This window comes from Lytechinus variegatus, chromosome 4 (assembly GCF_018143015.1).
Source record: "Lytechinus variegatus isolate NC3 chromosome 4, Lvar_3.0, whole genome shotgun sequence".
Taxonomy (NCBI): Eukaryota; Metazoa; Echinodermata; class Echinoidea; order Temnopleuroida; family Toxopneustidae; genus Lytechinus; species Lytechinus variegatus.
Genome location: NC_054743.1, coordinates 39,010,316 through 39,026,657, shown reverse-complemented (window position 1 = coordinate 39,026,657; position 16,342 = coordinate 39,010,316). Strand labels below are relative to the sequence as shown.

The window sequence follows — 16,342 nt, the reverse complement described above, 5'->3', positions numbered from 1 at the left end:
CCAACATGGTCTAAGTTCATTGACTCTAAATGACCTTTGCCCTTGGTCATGTGACATGAAACTCTTATAGGATGTTCAGTAATACTTGATTAACTTTATGGCCAAGTTTCATGAACTAGGTCCATATACTTTCTAAGTTATGATGTCATTTCAAAAACTTAACCTCAGGTTAAGATTCGATGTTGACGCCGCCGCCGCCGCCGTCGGAAAAACAGCGCCTATGGTCTCACTCTGCTATGCAGGTGAGACAAAAAATTTTAAAAATAGCTTATCTGAAAGAGCAATTTTTACTTTTTCTCTCTACTGTAAAAATTTGAAGTGGTGAAGTTCAATAAAAGAAAAGACACAAGAGTTTCTTGGACACTACTTTTTTGGACTGCTTGGAAGTTTCACTGAGATTACACAATATGCTCATCTCATGCTTGAGTGAACCCCAAACTTCAAACCTTCTTTTCTCCATGTTTTTTAAGCTGTTGCTGAATTTCCTCTGCATTCAATCAAGTACTTGCGATGGTTATTTGTTTGTCAATTTTAACATATTACATATCATTCTAAAGCTTAGGAAATTAATTTTTAAGCTCAATAAAAATATAAATATTAATTTTGGTTGACTTATTGTTGGTTTTGTGGTGGCAGGTCACAAATGATGACTTCAGAATCGTACCTACCATCTTAAATCCTTATGGTAGGAGGAATGGTTTGAACTGAACCGTTACTGTTTGAAACATTCTTTCAGGGCACTTTCCAACCAAATTTGACCTTGTAAAATTTAGGCCTTATGGGTTTTTATTACACAACATATCGATTCCCACTCTTTTCTCCCTTCTTTTTCATAGACATGGTATGGCAATCAAAAGTATCTTTTCTGTATTAGATGCACAATATAAAGCTTACATAAAATAGACTTTGCACACAAACACAACATTCTTCTGTAGAATCTGACGGCTCTAGCACTTTCAACCAGGCTGCACAGAATAGAGGACATTTGCTGTCGTTGCCCTATAACCTATCAAGCTATTACATGTAAATGTCACTGGGCTTGCCATTTCCTGTATAAATATGTATGTAAAGATATCTTCTAACAACATTTCTCTCTCTCTCTCTCTATCGTATTCTTCCTCCAATAAGCTCAGAGATCATCAGCACCGTTGGGAGGGCAGAAGTTCCAAGGAGACTAAATTGCAGCGAAGTTAACAACTACTTAACAAAACTATAACTGTTAACCTTTTGACTACTGAATTCTGTAATTCCCATACGCTTTGTAAAGAGATCACACAGACCTAATAAGCAACAGATTAATTCTTACCGCTTCTTCTATGACAGCTGGCAATCATCAACTGCCATTTGACCTGGTTGGGTTGGATGACCGCCGCCCTCTCAAAGTAATGAATGGCCTTCTCGACGAACTGAGAGTCGATGAAGTAAGCCCCTAACCACTCGATGATCTCAATGTTGGACGGGTAATAACGGAATGACTGTGTGGGAGAAAATGAACATTATTATAAAATTGGAGGTGGGCAATATTTCATTATCGAAAATATGTGATATTGACAAAATATCGAATATTCGATAATGGTTTATGATTGTGATGAAATATCGCCGTAAGGTGATGTGCCCACAATATCGTCAATTATGAAACATTAATGACTGTTTCTTGACCACAAGTGCTGCTCTGTATTGCTTTGAACCAACTCAGAACTTTGTAAGTTGGTACCCAAATGCCCGCTTTCAAGGACATGCGCCGAAGAGAGTCTAACTTCCTTTCTCCCTTCCCTGCTCTACCATTCATCAAGAAACAATTTTAAAAATAAAAATATATCTACCATTTGTGAATTCCTGTCTATTGCTATGGTGAGGTGCTAACCAAAGTGGCGGTTAGCAGTACCACCAGGGCCTGTTGCATAAAACTTTTTACCTGAGAAAACTCTGGTAAAAACTGAAAACTAAGGTTAGTCTGATTTCTGCCATTGACTTTAACACAGGGAAAAAAACTCTGGTAAAAACAACCTGAGTTTTCTCAGGTAAAAAGTTTTATGCAACGGCCCCCAGGTGTGACCACAGCACTGACACTGGCATGACCTCAATGTCTGTCAGTTTCAATGGATACTAACCTCAAAGTGGTACTGGTAGGCTTGTGATTTGTCGCCCTCGTTGTCGTAGAGCTCTCCCATTCTGGAGAGGATACCTGGATCGGTTGGTACGATGCCTATCAGCTGCATGAACCATTCACTGGCTTGAGGGATGTCCTCTAACATCTCATAGCTATACATCAAACATAAGGTCAAGGAACTTTTGGAGCTCTATCGAACTTTGAGTGAAAAGGAGGGACCCGTTTCATGTTGTTATCAATAATCAGTTGAAAGCTGTTTAAATTTAGCAATTTGATTGGCTACATGTAAGACAAAATCATGGTTTAACCCTATGCTTAGCTACACTTTGATGGATTCTCACTATACAGTCAAAATGTATGGCCCCCCCCCCCCCCCCCCCCCCGAATAGCTAAATCAGGGGCCAATTTCACGAGGACTTACAATTATGGAATCTTCACAATTATGGCAATACAATGAAAACTTGACTTTTTATTGGCTGCAGAAACTTGATGCCATGCTAGTTACCACAATGGCAAGTTTACCTTGTTAGTCTTTGTGAAAAGAGAACCTGGAGTATAATGCTCATTTACACTTTTTGTGAAGAGTCAGATTTTTTTATATTACTTACTGCTTATTGCTATCTGATTGTATCATTTAAGAGTCCACATTTGTTTATATTTAGTATTAAAGTTTAATTATTGAATAGAATATGGAAATAAATATTAAATTGAATATGAAATAATCAGAAAAAAAAATAAAAAATTCCCCAACTGAATACTATCAAATTATCCCCTAAAAAGCTTGAAATATTACAAAGAAGTGTTATTTATCAAGGATACATTGATGCTATCTGGAATATTACTTGAGCGTTGTTTCTGAGTATGGCATGGAGTTTGAGGAAACAATCCAACGCTGGCTCTAGATGACCAAGCTTCTTGTTGACCAGACCTGAAAAATGATAAAGATATGCTAATTCATTACACAAAGCAATCATTTCTGATAGGTGAAGTACCTAAAGAGAGTAATATGAGATTAGAAATATATCGAAACAACAAAGCTTGTTGGTCGCATGACCTGGATTACAAGGACAAAATGTTGTCAAAGTGTCCTTGGTTAACATTTAAATGAAAATAATTTTGATGTATGGTATCAGTACATAATATTTGTAGTTTGAAAATACTGAAAGTCAATGGTAACCATTGGATATGTATTCAAATTTTAGTGAAAATGTGAGACAATAGTGGACAATAGATTTTTATTTAACTATTGTAGTGTTTGTAACAGCTGTTTTTAATTTTTCTAAAACTAAAATGTCTGGCTCTACTTTGGAAACATAGGAAATGTTGCCCTTTAAAGAAATATATTGCCTTGAGACTCAGGACAATATCATTCTCTTATGGGACAATGTATTCTTGTATTGCCCTCGTGGCCAGTCAATATCGCATTTATATACTGACCTAGATTATAGAGAGCTTCTGTGCAGGATGCTTCTGTTCTGAGTGCTTCCTGGTAGCATTCCTTGGCCTTCTCAAGATCTCCCTGGACATACACACAGTTACCTTTATTCACCAAGGCTGAAAGAAGATGAAAAAAATAAGCAGTGCAAACCGTTACCATCAGTGCATAGTTCGCTGAATGTTCCCTATGTTCAGTTTGGTGCACACTATGCAATCCAAATTTCAAAGAAATTGTAATAACGTTTGATATGAACATTCCAGCCGATAAAATCTTAGCGATCAGAGATCAGTAGGACTACTGAAATCAAAATTCAGTCAAATTTGTGCCTCCCTGTAGAAATAAAAGCAAATTCAATTTCAAATCGTAATGACGTCATCATCAGCTGCGACTTGAAGCTTATTTGGACTTTACTCCCACCATAGGACTTGTCGCAAAGCAAAATTATGATTATATCATTTTTAACGCAATGTCGAACTTCAGATAAAATAAGTTGACTTCTTGGAACGTTCACATTTTAAAGCAAAATGCAATTTACTAGAAAATCGCGTTGTGTCGGATCGCATAGTGTGCGATGGGTTTGAACTGAAAAATAACAGGCAGCCATGATACACCCTCATCCCTATCCCTTCCCACCCCTCATCTAATGCACACATACCTGGAGGATTGTATCTATCTGCTGTCATGGCAACCTCTGCATACTTCTCAGCCATAGCTATATCGCCTTGTAGGAAGTAGATGAAGGATAGGTTGACTGCAGCCACTGCAGCACACTTGGACTCCTTCTTCTCAAAGGTTTTCAGAACCTCTACAGCCTATTACAGAAATTTGTCCAAAAAAAAAAAGATTTATCAATGCAATGAGAAGAAAAAGGTAGCACAAGTATACAATGAATTTCAATGAAATCTTTGATACAATACCTTTTTCACCTACATGTATATTGAATACATAAAAAGAAAAATAAGCATCCCATGGACTTGTGGACTAATATTTTGTTTGGTCTTAACATAAAACAACAATGACTTGTAACAGCTCGATATGTTTGCCATCTTGAGCAGAAAACTTTTACCAGTGAATATACAAATGCTTTTAACACATGACTGAGCAAAAATTCACTGGTTATGTCTATGGTTGACAACTTGAAAATTAAAAAATATTTATTTGGCTTATTTCTTATAGACTGTAACTATGAACTGACTTAAAAAATCAGGGATGCCACTGAAAATTCATAAGACGGAAATTCATCTAAAATAAGCCATTTTGAAAACAACACCCCCCCCCGAAAAAAAGGTGTTATCTGTGGCCTAAAAAAAGTTTCTTGGGCCTGAATTCAGGCTTTAACCTGAAAAGTGGAATCCCTGTAAAATTTATGATTTTTTTTTCAACTGAAATTTCCGGCCAGCATCAATGCATACCTGATTGAATTCCTTCTGTTTGAGGTACATCAGGGCCTTGTTGATCTCAAGGTCGTTGGCAAGGTCAATGTAGTTGGACTGCTTGACACAGTCGACGCACCAATCATACCCTGCGGAGAAACTCTGCTCTATAGAGGGTGCTATCAGCTTGGCAGCAGCCATGACGCATTTCTCCATACTGGCTTTCCTAAAGAGATAAATCAGCAAAAAAATCAAATAGGGTAGTCTGACTTAGTAAATTACCCAATGCACAATCAAAAACACGATTTCCATTTTGATTTCTGAAAAAACACTAATACTCAAACATTAGCACAGTAACCATGCGTTGAATTTTCACTATATGAATTTTGTAACAATTTAAAAAGAAATTCATATAAACATATAGCAGGGTCTGGCCACATAAAATGCTGTAATCAATATCTACAATTGACAGTAACTTTTAGTACACGGTTTGGCGCAGACTTACAGCTATAATTTATTGCAAAATGATTGTATGTTTTTCTGTTACAGGGCTGAGAACACACCACACACATATATATATATATATATATATATATATATATATATATATATTAGGCATAGGATTACCATTGGAAGAAGTGCAGAGATAGGCAAAAAGCAAACCATCTTGTGTTTGATGGTCAAACCATTTGTACAAGTGACATTCATATTATGAGGAATATAATACTACTAATAATGTGTATTTTCAATGTGAAAACAATGACTGCTCTATCCAATGAAAGATGATACTATTGCTATTTTCAATGAGAAGACTTGCCCTAATCATTCATTCAGTGTTATCTCCTTCCAAACAACACTTATTTTTTTCAACAGAACTTGTTTAGCCTCCTTACCTTTTCCTTTCAGCCTGCCTGAGACCGTCATTCCTAATTGCTTCTAGGATCATATTTGCATGCTTGTCATCCTAGAATAGGAAATGAAGGAGAAAAGCCATGTTACATCAAAGCTTGAAACAGAATGAAAAAGTTCAGCAACATATTACGTACAGACTCAATGGAATATAAGGTGGTACAAGGTGCTACACAGGCAAAAACTTTTTTGTCACCTGGTTAATACAATTGATTCCTTTAAAAATGAGCACAAAATATAAGGATGAACAGAGTTTGGCACAGACAAGTTTCTTGTATCACAACTTAGCTTATGACATCATGTTGCATGGCTCATGACGTAAGAGTGAAAGCTTAATGTTTTCCAAATTTGTCTGTGCAAGTCTCGGAGATTTGATGTAATACAGCATTTTATTGACATAATGGGACAAATTTTTCACACTGTCAGTAAATACAAAAGAAAATTCCTGAGCTAAAGCTTTTAAGGTTTGTTCTCACAAAATATGGAATATGTTTCAAACCAAAGAATCCAACCATACTTTAATCTGCGGGTAGCCATCTACAACACTTCTGTCTACACTTTGTATGGTATCTTTAATGTTTAGGAGACTCCGGGCTTTGGGACTTCATAGACAAGAAAATTAATGTACAACTCTGGAATTGGCAGAATTTTTTCATTCAAATAACAAGATGTATTGAAAACTCATTTAGAAAACAAATATCATGCACAAGCTTTGATAATGATTTGAAGAGTTTGAGAAAGAAAAAGGCATCTTTACTGGCCAGACTAAAATCTATTTAAGATAAATGCAACAATAAGGAACTATTCAGAGTAATCAGAGCTGCCAACCTGAACAAGAAAATACATTTCAGTATTTTAAAAGCTGAAAATCAGTAATTTGGTGAGGAAATCAGTATTTTCAAAGATATGCCATAGGACAAACCATAAAACTGAACTTTAGAAATCAGTACTTTGTATGAAACCATCAGCATTCTTCTCATTTTTCAGTACTAAATACTGAAAATCAGTACTACTTGGCAGCTATGAGTAATAAATGTTGGATTAGTTTCTAGTAGAAAACACATAAAAAGATATCTAATAGGGTAACAAAACAAATATAAAAAAAATCAAGAAAATGACAACTGCAGGCAGTGAAGTCCCTTGGCTCTATTAATTGCTCTCTTTTTCAAGTAAAGGGAACTTGGGATAAGAAACTAGTTAATGATACGATAATAAAGACTAAGACATGAGAGGAAATGAAACAAAAATAAATAATAAAGAAATGACTGAATGTAATTCAAACTTCTGATATAGCCAGCCTAACATTAGTCTGGGCTATCAGGTTATTAAACTCAAAATAATAACACTCACCGGTGCTGGTATAAAAGGTTCTTCCTCCTTTAACATTTAATAACATATAGAAAATGGAAGGGAAGAAGCAAAGTATGTGAAACAAAGCAGAAAGGATAAAGACAACTTAGAGGAAAATAAAGGACAAAAGCATGAAATGTGCATGGAAATGAAATTGTGAACTTTGATTGAATCAACAACAAAAAAACTGCAGTGATTTGTGGGTGCTGGTGTGACTTAAGCTGTTAGTTAAGGGGGGGGGGGGGTGGAGGTAAGTAAAGAACAATGTACTATGGGGAAAGGTTTTTGGTTGTGAGGGAAATGCCTGAATTCATACATTCAATGTAAAGTAAAAAAAAAAAAAAGAGTGCTCTACGCAAAAAGAATAGGAAACAGGAGGGGTACGAACAAATATATTGCAACAATGGATAAACACTATAATAATGAAAAAGAGAAATTTTGGTTAAAACAATACACAGACAAAAGTTTCTAAAGCATGAACTACACAGCATAGTATTCTAAATGCAACAAGTCTGCAAGAAAATGTGGAGATTACTCATCAGTTTGGAAAAATGTTACAGCAGATAAAGGCGAACAAGAAAGAAATGGAGAAAAAGGAAGGAAAATCCCAAGGTAGTCGCAAGAAAAGAAACTGAGTGACGACTTACAGGATGCGGCAGGTATTTGTCCTCGTCCTCTAGGTTCATCTCGACTCCAAGGAGCCTCTGGAAGGTCTTCTTCATCTTATCTCTGTCTCCTGTTGCGTAGTAACAGAGGATGAGATGAAACGCTGTAGAGTGATCCGACTTCTCTGCCATGATGTGCTCTAGGGAGGTGATCGCGTCGGAGTACTGGCCCATCTTGACGAAAACGTTGGCGATGTTCTGCATTATCTTCATCCTGGACAGAGGGAGGTGGGTGGGAATAGGTGAAGGGGGGAGGGGGCAAGAGAGATGTAGACGCATATGAAGTATTTGTCACTTGTTCTAACAAACTATAAATTCATAGAAGTTAGCCAAAATCAGTATGTAATCACAGTTTAGCTGAAGTAAGGTTACACCTTATGAGCGTCCATGTCAAGTTCACTTTAAAAAGGTGAAATAGATAACTTTGGTCATATATATCAAACAAAATAATCTATTCTGCAAACATCCAAAAAATGAAAGTAAATAAATAATTCAAGTATCCTCTGATTTCTTTCACCTTATGATTATTATAGTTATTTTGACAAATGTCATGATATAAAGACATATCCATGCCAGTGTCCTGTTCCATAAAGACTTGTTACAATAACAAATGCACAATTTCTACAACAAGTTTAATATCAGTTAATCAGATTAAAGGATTTCAGTAATTCTTAACTGTTATTGGGAATTCATTATCACAGCAGGATTAAGAAATGGGCCCCAGAAGTTAGTAAACTTACTTTAATCTCTTGTGGGTATTGGGGACTTGATCAAGGGCCATACGGTAATACTTGATAGCCTTGGGGTAGTTTCGTTGCTTGTAGTAGATGTTACCCATGTTCACCTTCAAACGACCTGACAGGGAAAGTAGAGCATACGATTAAAATCCACAAAGCTACGATTACATCAATGAAACAGACTCCACACTGATCAATACTAATATTGCATTAGTTTGGACAATATACCATTGGTCAGATTGTGTATCAGTGATATTATTGGACTTCACTCCCTTTAAAATTTCACTGAACTACCAAGAATTTTTTATGTTCGATGAGGAATAAAACTTCTATAGTATATTTTCACATGATGATAATTTTGATATTATCACCAATTTCTCGGTCAGATATTTTATTAATATTTTATTAAATTATGGCAACTTTTCACATCTGATGAAATCATGGCATCTCATTGACTGCTGTAACTATGTCAAATACGTTCAGTAATTAATGAAACCTAATCCCAGATTTTAACTAAGTCTAGTAAACCAGATTTCTTACTTTAGTGAACAATACTTCTTCATGATCAGTTTTCAAATGTCTTTCTTTTTGTTGTTGGGGGCAACTATCTATGCTATGTGGCCCATTTCTCTAATATAAAACAAATGTGAAAATCTAAAAATTGCACTTAAAAAAGATAGACACCAATAACACAGTAATTGAAGCCAGTACATATGTTATCCATAGCCTTCGATTAATCAGCCCTATGTTCACTTACCTGCATTTGAAAACATCTTATTCTTCACGATGACTTGGTAGGTAGTGAGGGCTTCTGTAAACATCTCATTAGCTTCATACTGATTGGCTAAATTGAATAAGACCTGAAAATATGAAGTGAAAAATATTTGAAAATAAATAATTACTTCAAATGAAAAAGTCAAAATTATCATTAAATCAAATGGGAGGAAAGGTATGACATGATAACATGCATGTATTGATGATTTCCATACACATTTATACATTCATTCATTCTTTCAGTTTGTGTAGCTTTTAGGTTACGTCTTTTTTTTTTAATTACTTTAGCTGCATACACTAGTTGTTGAAATGTTATTTTTGCATGATTTTGGTTTATGTCTCTGTTCTGATACAATTTGTCTATGTTTATGACAGTGTAATTTGATTTGTGTATTCACAGCTGCAATTATCATTTTTGTCTGATCTATTCTTTATTATTTAATTTTATTTGAATGAATAATAAAGATTACTACAAAACAAAAAAATATATACATTTTCCAAGACAAGAGCATACATATGAATACAGATAAGCAGTGAGATAACAGTTTGAAAACAGTTACTAGTCATTATTGAAGAAAACATTCATTTGTTTGTTAACTGGACCACTCATTTTTCTTTTCATTTCTTCTGTTATTACTTAAGGTGGCTTCCACATGTATTTTAGGCAGAGGGCGGCATTCTCCGAAGTTGACCTAATAAAAAAAGAAATTCTTTAAGTTTGCTCTAACAAATTATATTTTCATGAAATATAAAATGTACCAAAAAATTAATTGAAATTCATCTTATAATTATATTTTCTCTTCTCACTTCATCCCTCCCCCCCCCCCCCGAAAAATTATATTATCATTGCAGGATTGAAATAATCTGAGTTGGCAACAGACATTACATAAAGTGGTGTAAATTAACCTAGAATTTACTTTATCAATGCTAAGAGAATATCAACCAGTGTATTCATGTGAAGAGCAATTGCATGCAGACAAAGGAAATGTTGTTAATATATCAGTCTATTCAACATTATTTGAAACGAATAGGTTTTTATGGAAACAATGTAGAATATACTCACCGAGTAGGTCAAGTCAAGGTTGACCTGTTCGTTGTTACTGAGTTGATCTCTGACCGATCCTAGTCTCCTCTCCTGCCGTCCAGCCTCCTTTGCCTTATCAAGAGCCTATGCAATAAAATTAATTAAACATATAAATAACTAGGAATAAATTAAGGTGATTTCATTCAAAACTTAATTTCATAATCTATTACCTTGTACTTTAAGACTGTTAGAGTTCTTTCTTGGATGGGCACAATTTCAAGAAACTGAAATTGTGCCATCTCTGACATTTTGTCATTCTCTGACAGTTAGCAAAATAACAATCAGAGACTGGTGCATATCAGCACATCAAAAACTGAGATTTTGACTGACATTGTCAATTCTGACAACTTTCATGAAACACAGGTTATTTTATTTTCATACATTGTATTCTCATCTGTGACATAAACAGCCAAAGTAATAGAACTTGAAAAATTATTGAATGTTTGCAATCAAGATTAAGCCTATATGCATTTCTGAGTATCTATTCAGATGCAAATAAAACCGAGTAACCAGTTGGGTGAGAATACGCAAACAGCTTTATGCTCTACGAGCAAGTTTTTATAGTGAGTTAGTGACAGTGCAACTGAAAATACAACCCAGCAAATCATCATTACTGATTTTTGCCTATGATCAATATGTATCAACAAATTCCCTATTCTTACCAGAGTAAATTCTCCTCTACTGTGAGCAAAGCAGCTTTCTTCTATCAGATCATTCACTTGCTTCTCAAGCTGTTTTACTTTCTCTTCAGCACTGATCATGGGATAAAGAAATTCAAAGGAATGATAATCTGTAAAATCCCCAAAATACACAATGGCCCATATTCTGAAGTCAGGTTTAACTTAGACCATGGTCTAACTCTGTGCTAAAATTATAGGGAGCCGAAAATTAAAAAATAATGTTTATATTGTATATTTCTTATGTTTACTATTTTGTTTCCTTTTGCTTTCATAATGAAGAAAAATACTTCAGTTTATCATTCACAGAAAATTATGAACAATTTGAGTGTCAAATGAGAAAATAAATTGAATGTGCTCCAATTGGCACAATATAGTTAAATAACTTTGAACTGGGGTTTAATTTAAACCTGAGTGCAAAATACGGGCCAGAGAGTGGAAATGTAAACAAGGTGAAAGCTTAGTTGACAGAGAATCTTCGTTTGGACCTGGTGATTCAAGATTGATGAGCCAAGATCTGTTTATAGTAAGGCATTAATCTTCATCACAAAATCCCTTAGAGAAAGCATCAACTGAAACATCATGGTAAATTGATATTTGATAACAATAAACTTTTCGGCAAAATAGCCCAGTCAATTGCCAAGATTGTAGGGGTCCAAGATGATTCCTTCCCCTGACTTCTTAGGTTTCGGAATAGCCCAGTCTTTTTAGGGATAACTCATTTACCTTGCTTCTGGGTACCGAGTAAATTAAGCATCCATTACTCTGACTGATATTCAGCTTTTATACGACAGACCTTTCATACTTAACCCTCCATTTTTCAATTCAAACCATGCAAGTTATTAAAAAACAAAAACAAAAGGATGGATAAAGGCTTAACTATGATCGTTAAAAGAAATACTTTAGGACACTCACGAGTCTTCATTCTTGGTCTCTAATGGGGGCGCTGGTCCTTTCGATGACTGACCTAATGGGTCAAATGCTTGTCCTGGATAACAGTGAACAGGGGGGAGGAAAAGGAATGAGAACAGATAGACAAATTATGTCAGGTAAGCTCAACTTTTATAGTCCATCTACAGTGTATCAGTAATTTAAGCCAATGATTAAGGAAAACATTTACCATGACAACCTGCAATACATATATTTTGGGAAAAAAAAAAAATTAAAAGGAATAGTGGTACCCAAAGTATTTAAAAGAATATTGTATTTACCTCTGCCAGTTGATGAGTATCCCGCAGCTTTGACAGCGGTCATTGGCCGAGCAACATTGCCATCCTGAAGAGAAATGGAAAGAAAATCAAGTAATGAATTCCATATCAATTGGTGTTCATATAATTATTTTCATTATCATTTTTTATCAATGTTATTATATCAGCATCTTTACTCGAGTTCTTACTACTGAACAGTTGCTCTTAAGATCAGCAATGTGGTTTTTCTTTTGTCTGTACACATACATTTACTCTAACATTTTTATTGTATTTGAGTTTCAGACCATCATCATCACCATCATAACCCTATAAAGTATTATCATCATTATCATCATCATCATCACCATTATCATCACTATCATCAACAATACCACCACCACCATCATCATCATCATCCTCCTCATCATCATCACATTTCAATTTTACATTTTATCCTTCCCTTTTATCTTCATTCAATTCCAACCTTCACGACCTAGGATCTATAAGGATCTTTTCAAAAATTACATTTGAAACTTACCTGAGGTGCCATCCCTGTAATAGGCCTAGCTCCCATTGACGATGTAAGACCAGTTTTAAGACGACTCTGTTAACAAATAGGTGGAAATTTTTGTAAATTTCAAACATTTAACAATGGATGAAAGCACCTAACATAACAAATTTGATCTATGAGATAGTTCTTATTTAGGAACTTGGCAGAACAACTTTTTTTGCTGGTATAATGCCAAGCTGGTATCACAGATTACATAGGAAACAAATTTTAAATCTAAGTCAATCATGCATTGTGGCGGAACTACATGTAATAGACTACAGAAATTACTCTTGAGTCATTTTATGAAAGTGGAGAATATGGTAGAGCTCACAACCTTTAAATCATGAGTCCATTGCTCTGACCACTAGACCATGTGACCCATTTGTCAACTTGGTTTAGATCTTTCCAAGGTATTCTATTATGATTTACAAAGAAATCTTTGTCACAATGGATGAAGGCGAGGCAATGGTACTTGACAGGAAATTATTCTTTGAAAGTCCATTTTAGTAGCCATGCTCAGAGCAAGGGGCAAGAGCTGTGGAACCTCGAGAAACAGGAGTACTATTACTATAAGGAAATTGTATATCAGATGGACATGAGCATTATTAAAATAGATATTTGGCTTTCATTATTGCTTGATCATGTGTAAATCTTTAGTGCATCATGGACTAGTGCTGAAGGACTGAAAAGACATTACTCACCCCAGCAGCTGTTCCCATCATACCTCTCTGTGCACCAATCTGTAAATTCAAAGAATAACATATATGAGTACAAGTTGTAATATATTGAAAGTATAAAATAATAATGATAATGGTATTTTGTTTCAAGACTGGTTTCCAGCATGAGCTGAAATTTACATACTTATACAGATAAAATCACAGGAAAAGATAAAAAAGCAATACTTAATGAGAAATAATATCACCATAACATTATAAAAAAAAATATACAAAGCATGAACGAATATTTCAAAAAGTTCATTCAAAGTTTAGGTAAAGCTCAGGAGGTATAACAGGACAGTAAGGCAGAGCTGCCAACCTGAACAAGAACATTTCAGTATTTTCAAGGCTGAAAATCAGTATTTTTGTGAGGAAATTAGGTTTTTCACAGGAATACCATAGGACGACACATAAACTGAAACTTAAGAAATCAGTATTTTGCATGAAATCATCAGTATTCTTCTCTATTTTCAGTACTAAATACGGAAAATCAGTACTACTTGGCAGCTCTGGTAAGGGGTGGGAACAGCAGGAGATTTTTGCATCCTATGACCTTCCAGTTTCTGATGCTAAGGGATGAAAAAATGAAAAGCCGATAATGACTTTCCAATTGGTTTCAAATACTCGTATATATAGAAAGGAATGGACATTTCTTGAAAGCTGCTTTACTTCTGAGATATGTGCCTTGCATCTTGCAAATGGTCAATTTGTCTTTTAACTACCAGCCAGTTCAACAAATTCATCCATGTAATTTGATAAATTGCTCCTTGTCTCTATTTCTTCCTGTCTCTATTTCCCAATCAGTATCCTCCTTTCCACCTCTCCTTTAAAATGACCACAAACAGGGGAGGATCCAGGATTTTTCGAAAGGGGGGGGGGGCACATTTTCCCGAGGAAAAATTTGACAAGCAAAAAAAAAAGGGTTTCAACCAAAAATTAAGTGAATTTTGTCTGTGAAAGCAAAAAAAGGTCTTCTAAGGTCTTCATTTTCAAAGGGGGGCACACTTCTGGCTTTTTTTTTTCATTACAAATTTTAATTGTGCCTCGAAAAAGGGGGGGCACAGGCTGGCTGTGCCCCCATGCCCCCCCCCCCCCTGGATCTGCCAGTGACCACAAACTAGAGTTGTCTTATGCAGAGCTGCCAACCTGAACAAGAACATTTCAGTATTTTTAAAGCTGAAAATCAGTATTTTGGCGAGGAAATCAGTATTTTCAAAGAAATACCATAGGATAACACACAAAACTGAAACTTGAGAAATCAGTATTTTGCATGAAACCATCAGTATTCTTCTCATTTTTCAGTACTAAATCTGGAAAATCTGTAGGGGAAGGCGGGGTAAGTTGTGACACTTTTTGCATTTTGCATGTTAGAATTGATATGACTAATAATATTGTAGAAATAAGTACCTTGCCTTTAAATTGGATTCTTGGGAAATATTTTTTACCTATATATAACTTTCTACCCCCACACTGAAATTCACTGTGACCTTTGAAAAAAACGATGTCAAATGGCTCAACTTGCCCCATATGTGGGGTAAGTTGTGCCACCTTCTGGGGTAAGTTGAGCCACATAAACTATGTACAAAATGTATGCGGGAAGAAGCAGCATGTCAATTTTTATTTCAAGTCTTTTCACTTGCTAATTCTCTATAAATACTAACATCTTCTAAAAGTAAAAGAACTGTCATGTGAATTTACATCTTTCTGCCTGCATATCAATGGCTTTTCAAGTTTTTTTAATTTTTCATTCTTATTACCATAAGAATTACCATGGCTCAACTTGCCCCATGTAAGTTGGCTCAACTTACCCCAGTCTGAAATTAATGCGATATTTTCAGATCAACACATTTTTATGTATCCATCATTTAAAAGACTATGACAAGAATGAAGATCCATACCTGGACTAATAATGTTGTTATTATTTCTTCATTATATTTAAAGACGTGTGTGGGTAAAAAGCACTCCTCTATTTTACACCCTTTTTTACTTTTTTAGCTAAAATTTGCATTTTTCTATCTAAAAAAGTACTTTTTGTTTCAAAGTCGAAAACAATATGGTTGGTTGAAGGGTTATGTAATGGGTCATCAATACATCACACCACCATAATGTCTGACTCATTCATTATTGGCCTGGGGGTGGTGGCTCAACTTGCCCCTATGCTCAACTTACCCCGCCTTCCCCTACTACTTGGCAGCTCTGCTTATGCCTTGTTCACACATTCACATATGATTAAAGGGGTACTCCAAACAAAAAAAGTAAACAAACGATCTACACAATTTTTTTTTATCTATTTCTGGCTTCTCTTAATTTTAGCACAGTAAGACCATGGTCTAGAGTTATACAGCACTTCAGAATCTGGACAAATGAGTTTAATAGTGAAATAAACGAAAAGAAAAGAGAAGAATTCTCACCTGGGGTTGCCTAGCAGCTGTCATCTGAGATCATAAAATAGTTTGAGATGTAGAAATGAAACAAGTTATCAGAAAAAAGAAGAAATATGATTAGACTAGAGAGCATTCTACACAAAGCATGCAAAGAATTAATATGACAGACATATTACATATCAAACAGTACAATCCTGCACAAAAATGACAAAAAGTTAGGTGGGGACAAAAAGTGACACATGTTTTAAAAAAGTATAGAATTTGAATGGCAAAAGGGTCCATGATAAAATTTCCATGGAATTAGAAAAGGATTGACAATATATACCAGGCCTGAAATATACCCCCCCCAAAAAAAAAATAACAAAATAAATAAATAAAATAATAAAAA

The 16,342-nt window shown here is 35.1% G+C and overlaps 1 protein-coding gene across 1 annotated transcript in view; it reads right to left on the bottom strand.

Moving 5' to 3' along the window:
* The window catches only part of LOC121414015 (intraflagellar transport protein 88 homolog), a 29,902-nt gene that overhangs the window by 12,252 nt on the left and 1,308 nt on the right, over positions 1 to 16,342 (bottom strand). The window contains 17 exon segments of the mRNA XM_041607055.1: positions 1,307 to 1,475; positions 2,112 to 2,262; positions 2,930 to 3,038; positions 3,548 to 3,664; positions 4,204 to 4,360; positions 4,961 to 5,147; positions 5,815 to 5,885; positions 7,828 to 8,059; positions 8,586 to 8,700; positions 9,340 to 9,442; positions 10,420 to 10,524; positions 11,103 to 11,193; positions 12,033 to 12,105; positions 12,329 to 12,392; positions 12,843 to 12,908; positions 13,556 to 13,594; positions 15,982 to 16,005. Of these exon segments, the coding sequence (XP_041462989.1) occupies positions 1,307 to 1,475; positions 2,112 to 2,262; positions 2,930 to 3,038; positions 3,548 to 3,664; positions 4,204 to 4,360; positions 4,961 to 5,147; positions 5,815 to 5,885; positions 7,828 to 8,059; positions 8,586 to 8,700; positions 9,340 to 9,442; positions 10,420 to 10,524; positions 11,103 to 11,193; positions 12,033 to 12,105; positions 12,329 to 12,392; positions 12,843 to 12,908; positions 13,556 to 13,594; positions 15,982 to 16,005 (1,873 nt within the window).